The following is a 14679-nucleotide window of genomic DNA, read 5'->3' on the forward strand; positions in this document are numbered from 1 at the left end:
TGAATCCTATTTATGCCCTTGGACTTATGGTTGTCCAGTTTGGCCAAGTGGTCTCTAACCTGGTCCTCGTCTAACAAGGGGAAGTCTTCCTCTCTCCAGACCTTTTTCCTTATCTCCAGGGTCTGGGATTCATGAGAGCTGGCTCAGAACGCCTTCATCATGTCATGTTTAAACAAACTATATTTTTGCATACCCCTCCCCCTTTCAGTAGTATTGCAAGACCATCACCACATAATAGAAACATGGTACTTAAAAGCAGAAATCGATAGAATGACAATTACACTTACAGGAGCACTGTCATGTTCCACAGAGAAATTGCACACAATCCATGTTTCAGGATCATTTTCACTGAATGCTGGTATCTTTCTGATGACAGACAAATACAGCACATCCCTTTGAGAAGCTGGCCACACCCTCTGCAGAGAAACACCTGAATATAAGCTTTTCCAGTTTTGCAAATTAAGTACTTATTATCCTTAGATAAAGGAAAAAAACAAACAAGGCAAAACAGGTCAGTCTTGTTATTTAAGTAAAAAATTTTCTTCAAGTTAATAATTTCATACAATTTTCAAAACTGAAACAGAACACGTGTTGTACTGATGTCTATCAAGTCATATGCTGACACTTCATTTAAAAAAAAATTAAGGAAAAAGTTTAAGAACTTTGAAAGGAAGAGAGACAAGATGCAATTACTTTTTCAGTAGACAACTGAAGCAAAGTGTCTGATAAAATAAAGTAAAACCACACACGCTATTTTCCTGACAATCAATAGGGGGAAAAAGTCTGTCTTTTGCTACAACATGATACAGTTAACACAACTACCTTATTAAAAAATAGGAGTCTGTTATTATGCTAGTTTTAAGGTAACTACTAATAAAATTGTAAAATAATAGATTTGCTTAAATATCTGAGTATACTAATACGTGGAATAATGCAAGATTAAAGATGAATTTGTACAGTACATTCCCAATTTTTTTAACCTGTTAGGTTACAGTTATAGGGTTATAAGACAAATGAACATTTTAGTAAATCTACATCAGAACTGGTTAGGATGAAAAAATATAATGAAGTTAAAAGAATAAATGTTGTATCAGCAATCATACCACCTCATAATTCAAATGCTTATGTCAACTAATCATGGTCAACAATAGCTTGCATTATTTCAATAAAGAATATGATACAGTGGTATTCCTTGTAGTCAATGTCAATTTATTGCTTCAGTTTGCTTCATATGACCCTTGCTTTGCTGGCAGTGATATACTTAAAGATTAAAAACAGTCCTCATTTGTAATTACAAGCTCTATCAGACACATATACAACCAATTATGCTATCAAGTCAAGTTAGAGAAATTGACAAAGTTGCAGTTTAATAGAGAACTTGTTCTGAACTGTTTTGTACAGTATTTTAAGTTGTTAAGACATTCAAGTATTTCAGAATACATTAGAACACATATGCCCTTGATTGTCTCATTAAGGTGTGTAAAAAGGTGAAGTGTTATTACCTTATGCATCTGGTAAATGATGATTGCATTATCAGCTAATTTTTCCACAACATGGAAATTTTCAATTGTTGCTAAAAGAGAAGGGAAAAATAAAATCCATTAGTAAACAAGCACAGATATTAGGTCAATGTTATAAACAATGTTTGCTGATAAACATGCAAAGATTAATAACTGTTTCCTTACTTTCCCAGTCATTACGAACATCGACATTCCAAAAGTAGTGGCAAACTTCATGCCCTGTCACCCCTTTAACGGCATGTGTTGCTTTCAAAGGATCTAAAACTATTCCATTCTCTTCTACCTCTCTTCTGTACACCTATGGCCAAATACAAAGAAAGAAATGCAGAACAGAAATTGTCAAAACCACTCATGTTTTAATAGTTTAGTTCCATCAGCTTTGATAATAACTTACTTAGAAGTCTAACACATTAATGATTCGCTGTGTGAGTGTTCTCTGGTAACTACCAATGAAGACATTCTGACATGGCACTTCACATTAAAATACCAGTATTTTGAGAATCTATGCTCCAGAAATTATTAAGCTACCTTATTTATCACTATACACAAGAATGCATACAAGCACAGTGAAGTAGCCAACAGTAACTTGTTGCCATATAATATTTTCATACATTGAGTTTACACACCATTTTGATACCAAGTTTTAAGCAGGAGAAAATGATAAAGGAATCTTCAGAGGTGAAGCTATTGCAATAGTTGCATATAATTTTGCATGAATATATATATTTGCATGAATATATTAAACCTGAAGCTCTTGTGGAATCCAGTCCCAACCTAAACAATGATGTTCTTAGAGAGGTTTTAACAGTATAACTTGCTGAGTAATAGCATTTAGAGAGAATTACAATAGCTGCTTCACAGCATATCATCTTATATCAATTAAGAAAAAACCCAAATACTTACTTTCATTTCTCCTTCTTCTACCACTAGCTGCCAATTGGCATCTCCTCCAACATCTTGCAAGGAATATGTCATATGGTTTTGTAACATCTCTTCCACCTTTAAAGGAAAAAATACACATTTTTAAATCATTCCTTCCATCTTCACAGGCAGAGGACTGTACAGTATTGGAAGCCACAAGTCAGTACTTTAAAACCTGTGCAGGAGCTGAACTTCAACAACAGAGCCTTCTATCACAGGTTAGGAACAAGCAGATACTTCTGGCCTTCAGTAACAAGCCACAATTTTGTTTCAATTTCTAAATTAATTCTTTATGAATACTTCCTTATCCTTCCTTATATGGTTTAAACTGTCAAAACTCACTATTTCTAACCAAGACAATGTTATTACATCATGTAGGAAGTTACTTCAGGTATCTCCAAATAGAATTGCAATGCACTGTGAGACTTGAAAGCCAATATTCACTGAAGAGCATTTAAAAAGTGAAACAAAGAAAAGAGAGCAGCCAGGCAGAAAGGGACCTGGGAGTCTGGATTGACAGGAAGCTGAACATGAGCCAGCAGTGTGCCCAGGTGGACAAGAAGGCCAATGGCATCCTGGCCTGTATCAGGAACAGCATGGCCAGCAGGTCCAAGGAAGTGATTCTGCCCCTGTACTCAGCCCTGGTGAGGCCACACCTCGAATACTGTGTCCAGTTCTGGGCCCCTCAGTTCAGGAAGGATATTGAGGTCCTGGAGCGGGTCCAAAGGAGGGCAACCAGGCTGGTGAAGGGACTCGAGCACAGACCCTATGAGGAGAGGCTGAGGGAGCTGGGGCTGTTCAGCCTAAAGAAGAGGTGGCTCAGGGGAGACCTCATCGCTCTCTACAACTACCTGAAAGGAGGTTGTAGCCAGGTGGGGGTTGGTCTCTTTTGCCAGACGACTTTCAACAAGACAAGAGGGCATGGTCTCAAGTTGTACCAGGGGAAGTTTAGTTTAGATATTAGAAAGAATTTCTTTACGGAGAGAGTGATCAAGCATTGGAATGGGCTACCCAGGGAAGTAGTGGATTCTCCGTCCCTGGAGATATTTAAAAAGAGACTGGATGTGGCACTCAGTGCAACCGCAACAGTGGTTCAAGGGTTGGACTCAATGATCTCTGAGGTCCCTTCCAACCCAGCCAATTCTATGATTCTATGAAAGGGAAGGGAGAGAAACAAGCTCTAAAAAAATGAATGCATATCAAAAGTCATATTGAAACAGCAGTGAACGAAATGGTCATGAGCAAGGTATGCCTATTCTGTTTCATTGGCATCTTTGCACAGTTGCCAGCTAAAAAAGCAGAACAGAAATGCTTACATTCCAAAAAAATTGCAATGATGCAGACACTCCTTTATTATTACTCATTTAAAAATTACTTAACTAGACAGTTGCACACTTTTCTTAAAGACCAAATATTTGATACATTTTTATCAAGCTATGTGAACACCTTTTCTTTTTTTTTTTCCAAATAATGTGCATGAAAGTAGGTGGTAGGACAGGAAATGGATTTTTTTTGTTTAATCTAGTTATTTTCTGCTTTTTTGTGTCATCCCCCCATTTCCAAATCCCACTCTCCCTCAAATTAAAATAGAGACAAAAATAGAAGTTATCCATGGCTGTGTAATGTTCACAAGTGCTGGAAACAATAACTTTTTCCATCTAAATGGTGACAACTACTAAAACTCATCATAGTAAATACATCAGTATAATTTACACTATTTTTTTTATTACTAGAAATAACTTTTTTTTAAGAAGGAAAGGCACTGCAAGCAAAGATTAGTCAATTGTCCAACATACAGAGTAGTCTGTGTACAATCACAACATTAATAGCCTGAACCTGTAAGTGTTTTTTGCACAACTTAAAAAACTATTTTATATGCACACTAGGCTTTATAACCTATAAAATATGAATGAGCATGTAGTAGAAGTATAAAACAAAATTAAAGAAAAATTAATGACCTTTTTTCTGACATGATATAGAATTGAAAGATGTTATTTTGTTTTAATTTAAAGCATTAATTTTATTTGTACCATGTACTCTTTGGGCAATACACTTAAGACCAGGAAGAAAAAAATAACTGAATCAATTAAAAAAACTCAAAGTGCAACATAAAAAATCTCTTCAATAGATATTCTACTTTACCTTATTATAACTATAGACTTCTCTACAGAAAAAGAAGTCAACCATCCAGTTTTGGGGTTTTTATTTGTTTTATTTTTTTTTTTTTTATCTATAATGAACGATAAACACCCACAAGATTTGTTTCTGCTTTTAGTCAGGCCACCTTTTCCTGCCACCTGCTAACAGGTTTCCTACAAAATATTATTCTAATATTTTTTTTCAAATGACACAATGACAGTACGAGCTGGGTAAGGATGTGGGGTATTTAAATATTCAATTTACTAGCTCTAGGTCACACTTCTTTTAAAAAAGGAATCCTTGCCATGCTCCCAAACTTTACCTGCAACACCTTCAGATCCCTATTTTTCTTTTCCTCTTGCTCCTAATCTATTCAGGACAAAGATGGCTTTTATATGTTTGGCTTATGTTTTGCTGCTGTTTGCTTTATGCTAAATGCAGTGGGAGAGGAATAACAAAGAAAGAAGAGAATGAGGCATCCACAGCAGTGCAATCCAAACAGTTTAAGGCCTTTGGAACTGTTAAGCATTTAGCCCCTTGATTGCCTCTGAAAACGTCAAAACCATTTTTAGTTTTGTTCTCCTGATAGTTTCATTCCTTTCAGATAGTTTCCCCTTAGGTTTGGTGAAGGAGAGGCATCATTGCAACTTTCAGAGTAGAGTGAATACTGTTTTTTGCTAACAAGCAATGACAGACTTGACCAAGTAATTGCAGTGCATACAACTGTATTGTACATACTACCTGTCCAAACCACGATCTACCTGTTGATAGTGGTCTGTCAGCCTGCACCTATTTCAGATATTACATTAGGCACAGAGTCAAGATTCACAGATCCTTTCCCACTGAGGAGGCCACATTATTTCCTCTGTGTTCCTGGCAGATTGCAGGAATGGTCTACAGAAATACTTGCAACCTCTATTCCATGCAGCCTTGGCTTGAATGTTTACTAGGCAGTTCAGAACAGGCCCTCAGAACAGCTCAATCTATTTTAAAATACGATAGTCTTTTAAAAGAGAAAGTGATCTGCAAAACATCTGCAGTGTTTTAAGCCCACAACCTCCCACTCAACTGGCAGAGACATATCAATGTCTTTCTGAAGGCACACTGAAGAACCATCTACCATCAGAATACGTTTACACTTCTCAGTCTTAAAAACAAAGGTTCAAGTTTCTACTTGACCTTTTACTAATACTGAAAATTTCTTGATATGAAGTTCCATTTATTCAGAATCAGATACTAGCTTGTCTTTCCAAAAGCCATATCCTCAGACTGTGGACAGAGGTCAATTTCCTACTAATAAAGTACAGAGAAGGCTGTCACCAAAAGGTGTGCTGCTTTTCTCTTTGTTATCTCTCAGTTGTCTTTCACCTGCTTGTTCACTAGCAATGAAGCTCCAGAGCAGGTGAAAAATATGGGGGAAGGAGGGGGCAGAAGGGAGTAGGTTTCTGCAATCAGTTAACTTGAAATTACATCCAGTCCTATGAGGAGAGGCTGAGAAAACTGGAAATGTTTAGTTAGGAGAGGAGGAGGCTGAGAGGAGACATTGCTCTCCTGAAAGGAGGTTGTAGGGAGGTGGGTGCTGGCCTCTTCTCTCAAGTGAACAATGATAGCACTAGAGGAAATGGCCTGAAATTGCACCAGGGGAGGTTTAGACTAGATATGAGGAAGAATTTTTTTACCAAGAGTTAAGCATTGGAACTGACTGCCTAGGGAGGTTGTAGAATCACCATCCCTGGAAGTATTTAAAAACTGTGTAGATGAGGTACTTCAGGACATGCTCTAGTGCTCTAGTGGCTGATACAGATATTGATATATTTTAATGTGGAGGGGATATTGACAGTGGTGATCTTAGAGGTCTTATCCAACTGAGACAATTCTGTGATTCTATGACCAATTTGCACTATTGTAATAAGGATCTGGTTGTAATGTATGTTGATGAATTTGTATTCCTAACCAGTAAATTTCAGGAAAAGAATTAAACTGAGTAAGAAGTGAATGTGGGGCTAAGTAAAGCAGTTGATATATGTAATTTTTCCACTGAAACAGTGTGAACAAAACAAGGCCCTAATGAGACTACCTTCTATCTCGAAGATAATTAAAAGTGTAGATCCTGTTCTTAAAACAAGACACTGCCAAGGCTAATTAGGCACCAAAGGAATGTGAGCAACTGCACAAGAAGAACATAAAGACGTCATAACCAGCAGATAAGAGGAAAATTATGGCTAGGTTCTGATATCGTCTTGCAACAACACAATGAAGTCAGCAAAATCAAGAAAGGTAAAAAGTTGAAGCTTGAGGAAGACCTCTTACTTCATCCAAAGACCCCCTGATGACCCCCGTATATCTCCCCAAAAGAAGACTGCCCAGACTCTGCCTATCATGAATATTATAATGACATGATGTAATCCTATGAATATGTGCGTAAACCCACCTTCTTTTGAATATGCATAGAGTTGTAATCAATAAAAGGTAATTTCAGAGTTTTAGGGGTTGTACGTGTGAGTGGAGCGGAGATTCCCCAAGCACCCAGAGCTGTTTTGCTTATTGCAATTTTATTAATTAAACCATTAACAGAATATTGACCTCAGATTTGTTTATAAATTGTTAGATTTTCAGCCACATTAGTGCTCTGATACTCAGGTTTACCATATGGATCCACAGGCATGAGATGAAAATTAGATACTTGGAATTGGAATTGGAAAATGGATACTTGGAATGATACATACTTGAATGACTATGCTAGAGGATGATAATGGCTGACTTGACAAGGACTGATAAACTGGCTCCACTACAGGGAAAAATCTTGCATGCATCGTTAACCATACAGATAAACAGGAAGAGGATGAATCCCCCCCCCCAGGGAAGCATCATTAACCTTGTTGTGTTGCTTAAGGGGCATGAAGTCAGCAGAACAGAGATAAACCAGTCTCATTATCATGATTTTAAAAATCACAGCCTTAAGCCAAAGCACCACTACTCCATTTTAGCCCTTACCCTCTGATTATGCAAAGAGATAAGCATTACAATCAGATCTCCACTTCTACTGTATAAATATTCTGTCCTATCACTATGGTGTGCTAGTTTTTTGGCATTAGCCTGCTAGCACCTGATCCTGTGCAAGATTGTTATGAACCTGATATCTCGTCTCTGTGGATTGGACTTTGCACACCGGGTAAAGAACTTATTTTAGGATAAGAAGAAGGTTTGCATATTTTAATGACTATAAATTTCCATTACATTGAACTGGCCATGTACCTATAGCCTGACAGAAAACAGATTGTCTTTGGAATCACACTGGCTTTCTATTACTTGATTTCCCTCCTTCTCCCAAATAAAACCAAACTTGAATTACTAAACATAGATGACCCTATTGATACCCAGGACTTGAGACTCTTTCCTTAATAAGGTATAGAGTGGAAGAACAAAGCATACTTTTTAATTCCTTTTGTAAGGGCTATACTATGTAAAGATGCAGTGGATAGATAAAGTGGAAGACTTGGGGCACCATGCTATGGAATGGGACTGATAAAGGAAACCACACAAGAAAAGGATGGTTTCCTGTATGTGAGGATGATTCGAACAAGACAAAGGATGGACTAAGCATGCGTTAAAACTGAGTTCAGTTGGTAGACATGGTGATGAAGACTACCGAAGACCACCAGAAGACCCCCAACAAACACTGAGGGACAAAAGTAAGAATGTACTAAGGGCATTTGCAAATGTTAATGAGTTCCAGGAAATTGGATGAATATGTGTCACGTTAATACTGGCCTGGCAATTAAACCGAGTGACAGATGCTCTCTATTAATCCCCGTCCCTTCCCAGATAAAGGAAGAAGAGAGAATAAGGGAGAGAGACTTATGGGTTGGAAACTAAACTACACAACTTTAATGAAACTGTTGCCCGTAACCAAAACACAAACCAACAGAGTCAGTTTATGCGGTGCTTTATTCAGGGCCCGGGAAGCCTGAGGACTAGCGTCCAAAGTCAGGGTTCCGAAGACCCTCATTTTTGGTTCAGCTTTTATACTTTTTTCATTACAGGCCACGTACAGAGTTACATAAATTTTAGTCACAAACTGTCACATAGATCATGCAGATAACAATAGACAAACAGTCACATAGATCTTACAAATAACAATAGATAGTCATCTCTTAAACTGTAAATCCACGGTTTACCATTTCAGCTGTCATTACCACCTGGCCCACCACCTGGATACAATATTTTATCTTGATCTTTGGTATATGGCATCAGTTTGCTTAACTATTCTCCTTTTGATTAATGTTTTTGCTGATGGGGTCAACACACTCCTTATTCTCCTTTGATCATTGTTCTTGTAAGGGTTAGCTCATTCTTAACTAGTTACTTATTTCCAGAGTTTTAGTCTACCCGAGCCCCTTCTAACTCTTAATTTGTCCATTTTAAAATTTTACAACCAATATTATTTTATTTCTACTATAAACTGTAACAAAACAGTAATGATAAATAGGAAAAATTACTAAATATATATAAATATATATGAAAATTGATACCACGTTCCTCCCTCCTTTCCCCCAATAACTCTCACGTCACCACCAAGGCTGCAGGACAGCCCTGGGAAAGTCCAGGCTGGACTCCTGGAGTCAGCAGCAGTCGGGAACTGGAGGCAGGAACACACAGATTCAGGCTGGCACAGATTGGGACCACAGGCAGTCAAACAGACAGAATCCTCACTGGATGCCAAAGCAAGCAGGGAGAGGTGAGGAAGGGGAAGCAGGAAGGGGTTTGACCCTTGTGATCCCTCAAATTTATACTAAGTATGATATGTATGGGATGGAATACTCTGGTCAATTTTGGCCATCTATCTTGTCTGTTCCTCCCTAAGGGAGGGCTGCAGGTGTGACCTCTTTACTCCTTTTCTTCTTCCAGTGGTCAAAATGTTCTTCAGAACTGAGCAGTGTCCTTGGTTCTGCATACCACTCTCTAGCAGTAACTATAAACATCAAACGTTATCAGTCCCAGAAGCAGGCACTGTCTGAGAAACTTGCTGTTAATTTCAGCAAGTGCAGCTACTTACAAGAGACTTAGCTGAAAGAAAAGTACAAGACAGAAAATTACCTTTATCCTGGCCCAAGCCAGGACAATATGTTAATAATTTCTCAGTAAACTAATGAGTATGCATACCTAACCTGTATATAACTTTTGTGCTCAGACAGCTAGATGTGCACTGTTAGGTTGAAGCAATCCCCTGTGCACCCAGCACCACAATAAAGGATGCCTGCTTTCTAATACTCCAAAATTGAATTTTAGAGGTATCACTAATAATGTTGTACATTATTACCTGTATACTTTTCCCCCTTGCAGTAAATTCAAGTTCCAGAAATTAACTGACTGCAATAGGTCAAGGCAAGTGTTAGGATTACAGTCCAATAAGCAAGTCCTTAAGTGTTAGGGTTCTGCTCACACAGAGAGCAGATAGCTGAAGGAAGCCCCATATTTACAAGCCTATATGGACCACAGCAGAAGGAAACTAAAGGCATGAATGCTGTGTCTGAAAAATTATTTTTTTTTATAATAAAGACCAAGCACATGAACTCACTTATCTAACTCAACTCTAAACCATGATCTTCAGAGCAAGCACCTAATTTTGCACATTACTGATATATGTCACTATGACTACATTCACATATTGAGGATGTCAGACGTTTTCTGAAGGATAATTGAATATAATGGAACTCTTCGGTAAAAATTCTCATACCCTGTAGAGTCCTGAAATTAATAATTGTTTTAAAGGAGACACGAATGTCCTGACAAACTGGACATTGCATTTGGGTGGGTTCCTCATTCAGTAAGACACATGGAAACTGCTCTTGCAAAAGGAGCTCCTCATTTGGTATCCACCCTGATAAGCAGGGCAGTGTCCTTACTAGATAAGGAACAGTGGCTAGCAAGAAGGGTTCTGCAGAGGCAGAGTGCCTTCTTGTGAAAATCCCATGTAAGGCCACTGAACAGGGCTCATATGCAGAAATAAGGGTCATTGCTCAGTCAACTGAATGGGAGGAGGTCAAGTGACCACCTGGACCCCTATGCCCGCCTGACTCATTTCCATAACATTCTCAAACCCTACACTGAGTCTGCACAAACTAGGCCAAGCCTCACCCAGGAGAGGCAGGGCAAGGCAGCATAAAAGAAACAGATTTGAAATGCTGGGTGCGTGCACCCGCTATCCAAGGACCACAACATGATGCTGAGATCGTTGTTGGATCCAAGGGTGATGATATCTTTTCTGTCCCCTTTTTCTTCATTGTAGTGTAACAAGGCAACCAGGTGCCACTAATTGCCAGGGAGTGAGCATGAGCTTGTGTCAAGCCCACCTGTGCCCAATTAGGGTGGGCCCCCACTGCACATGAGCAGGATTAGGGGGCCAATAAAAGGTGAGGCTCAAACTCACAGGCTCAGCTCACTCCTGAGCTAGCCAGCAGAGTGATCAGTTGCTCTCAGACCAGCACCAGCACCAGCACCAGCACCAGCACCAGCACCAGCACCAGCACCAGCACCAGCACCAGCACCAGCACCAGCACCAGCACCAGCACCAGCACCAGCACCAGCACCAGCACCAGCACCAGCACCAGCACCGATCCAGGCTAGTCAACCCTGTGGCTATAGGCTCGGAGCACTGTTCGTGAGTCTCTGCTGGAACACCTGGTTGGACCTTGAAGCGCCGTACCCTAAAAGAGGTTCGTCTTGCTACATCTGGTGGAGAATGCGGGCATAGACCTCAGTCTAGCCCGTGCTCAGACAAATCAGAAAAAAGGGATCCAGTCCGGCGCAAACTAGCATTAACAGAAAACCCAAGGAGTCGGGTAAGAAGATCCACTACTGTTTCTTCCCTACCACTGATTGACCAAGAAAAAGGAAAAGATGGGATTGTCAGCAAGTACCCCTGTTAATGAGAAGCTGGTGACACTGGCGAAGGAGCAAGAGCTCTCCTCCTCCCCATCCTCTGCGGCTGTGTGGGAACTCTGGCAGGAGGTCAGTAACCTATTGGGAGACCTCCATACTCAAGAAATGAACAAAAACATAACCAGATTAGACGGTACCTGGGGAGTGGTGATCAATGCCCTAAAAGAAATAAAAGCCGAGGCGGAAGCTGCCATCACCGCCATTGTAGCACTCCCGCCGAAAGCTAGCGTTGACACTAGAGCACCACCACCAGAAGCAGGATCCGGTGTTGTCCCCACAGCACCTCCGCTACCCACCCCTCCTCCTGAGAATGGAAAAACCTGGAAGGCGTTCCTAGGACTAAGAGACAACAGCCTTGCCATCAAGGGCATGAGAGGGAAGCTGCACCATTCCATAGCCGAGTTTCTATCAGATATTGGGCCGGAGGAAGAAAAGGAAGCACCTGTTCCGAGCACCGAAAGAAAGGAACAAAAGAATATGAAGATGCCAACAGCCCGTGCCTCCGAGATGGGTGGCCCCAGCTGCTGCTTGAAACCATCCCTACCGCCCCCTCCCAGCTCAGATAAGAGCATGGGAAAGAAGCAGCCTCCCCACCAGCTGCACCCATGGGCCTGGAGGACAAAATAAAAGCCCTCCTGGAACAAACAAATCAGGCCGTGAAATCCTTAGAAAAAAGGATGACAGACATAGAACAACGCTTGTCTTTCCATAAATATCGAGACCCACCCACCCTCCCTGATGATGATGAGGAGGACATTCCAACCCCACTGTTATCAAGACAGAACAACCAAGGCATCAGAGGTGCTGACAAACCCCAACCTGGAAGATGGTCTGGCTTCATCCGTGATGCCATTCTCGAAGGGGATTGGGAGGCCAGCACTGTTGCTTGCCCTGTTCTGCACAATAGCAATGGGCCACCTCAATTTGAACAGCACAGTTGGAAAACCTTACAGCAAGCCAAGAAGACCCTGAGAGAGGGAGGATTAAAATCAGAGAGCGGTCAGGCCGTCCTGGATTGGCTCTTCGCTGCTGACACCAATTGCCCCCACGACTGCCGCAATCTGGCCAGGTACCTGCTTACCCCCTCCCAGCAGATTGTCTGGGCCAAAGAATGGGAACGCCTGGCCCAAGGAGAGGCAAACTGCCCTCGAGCACCTGGGGATCCACTATCAGGGATAACCGCCGAGATGCTCATGGGCTCGGGACGATATGCAGATGTCCAAGTCCAGCTGCAGTTCCCGACCGTGCTCCACCACATTGCTGCGCACCTAGCCCGCCGAGCCTTTTACATGGTTCCAGAGCCTACTCCAGTCCCTTCATTTACTGCCATTAAGCAAGGGATGAATGAGCCTTTTCAACATTTTGTTGATAGACTCTGGCAGTCCATCGTGGCTCAATCCGAGCTGGGAGCAGAGCAGAAGGAATCCATATTTAAGCTGCTGGCATTTGAAAATGCAAATCCGAGAATGAAGTCGCTGTTCTCCAGTCTACAAAAAATGGCTGACATCTCGGAGATGCTAGAGGTGGCTTCCAGGGCCACCCAAACACAACAAAACCAAGGCATGGCCAGTGCCTTTGCTGCCGCCCTGGAACCCACCCAAAAACTCCTCGCGGCAGTGGTGCAAAAACTAGACAGAAGGGAAAATCGATACAGAAGGAGAAATCGATCAAGAAAATCCACCCCTGTCTGTTTCTGCTGTGGAGCCACAGGCCACTCAGCAAGAGCCTGCTCAGCTACAGTATGGTGTGACCGATGCCAGAGAGACAACCACAACAACCTGGCATGTAGGTCTACAAAAAACAGAAGGCACAGCGCGCCAGGCCCCCGTGCCATGACACAAGTAGCCGGGCCAGCGCTTTACACCAGCTCCCCACCCCAGCCACAAGGGGAAGCCTGGGCATCGATGTGCCCTCAACAATAGATCTCACGCTGATGACAACACAGGTTTACCGGATACCGATGGGAATTCATGGACCGATCTACCAAGAAAATAGCACGGTTGGAGCCTTACTAATGGGCCGTTCTTCCACTGGAGTTGCAGGACTTATTGTGCTCCCAGGTGTTATAGATGTGGATTATACAGGGGAGATAATGATTACTTGCTTTACATTAACGCCGCCCCTGATAATAAAGCAGGAACCTGGCTAGCACAACTGGTCTTCCTCCCAAAAATGAATCTGGGAAAGAACGCCCCTGTGGCACGAGGCAGTCAGGGCTTTGGATCTTCTGGAAGCACTCTGGTAACCTTAGTGCAACAGATGAAGACAAGGCCCATCATTAGTGTGAAGCTGACCGCTGGAAAAGAGGTCAAGACCCTTTCCATGATGATGGACACCGAGGCTGATGTTACAATAATCAATCTTAATGTGTGGCCTCGTCATTGGAAACTTATCACTGCCCACGATGCCGTCCAGGGAATAGGTGGTGGTTCCACCCCCCTTCAGGCCCTTAAACCCGTGCAATTACAGTTTCCCGAAGGACAAACGGTAACTGTACGTCCCTATGTGTTGCCGTTACCAGGGCAACTTGGAGGGTTGGTTGGCAGGGAAGTGATGAGCCAACTAGGGGCTGTTCTCTCCATCCCCGAACCCATCCAACCCCCTCAACATTTTCTATAAGGGCCACTGCAGAAGTGCCACCAACTCCCAGACTGCAGTGGAAAACAGACACCCCTGTCTGGGTGGAGCAGTGGCCCCTATCCAAAGAGCGGCTAGAAATCGCCAGCCTTCTGGTAAAGGAGCAGCTGGATGCAGGACACATCCAGCCGTCTGTCAGTCCTTGGAACACGCCCATCTTCGTAGTTCCAAAAAAGACAGGAAAATGGCGACTATTGCATGACTTACACGAGGTCACCAACCAGATGTGGCCAATGGGTGCCCTCCAACACGGGCTGCCCCTCCTCACAATGTTACCGAGAGGCTGGCACCTTCTGGTAATCGACCTTAAGGATTGCTTCTTCACCGTTCCCCTACATCCTGAAGACACAGCTCGCTTCGCATTCACCATCCCATCGATCAACAAAAGCGAACCTGTGAAGCGATACAAATGGGTAGTGTTGCCCCAAGGGATGAGAAATTCCCCAACGATATGCCAAATGTATGAGGCATGGGCACTCTCACCGATCCGAAAAGAAATGCCAGAAATGGTAATATACCA

At 42.0% G+C, this 14679-nt stretch overlaps 1 protein-coding gene across 1 annotated transcript in view; it reads right to left on the reverse strand.

Annotated features, from left to right (window-relative positions):
* The window catches only part of LOC103534790 (collagen type IV alpha-3-binding protein-like), a 204049-nt gene that overhangs the window by 11682 nt on the left and 177688 nt on the right, over positions 1-14679 (reverse strand). The window contains exons 12-15 of the mRNA XM_030468387.1: positions 2424-2519; positions 1686-1818; positions 1503-1573; positions 288-416 (exon numbers count right to left, since the gene is read on the reverse strand). Of these exons, the coding sequence (XP_030324247.1) occupies positions 288-416; positions 1503-1573; positions 1686-1818; positions 2424-2519 (429 nt within the window). The remainder of the gene's footprint in view (positions 1-287; positions 417-1502; positions 1574-1685; positions 1819-2423; positions 2520-14679) is intronic.

This window comes from Calypte anna, chromosome W, assembly GCF_003957555.1.
Source record: "Calypte anna isolate BGI_N300 chromosome W, bCalAnn1_v1.p, whole genome shotgun sequence".
Classification (NCBI taxonomy): Eukaryota; Metazoa; Chordata; class Aves; order Apodiformes; family Trochilidae; genus Calypte; species Calypte anna.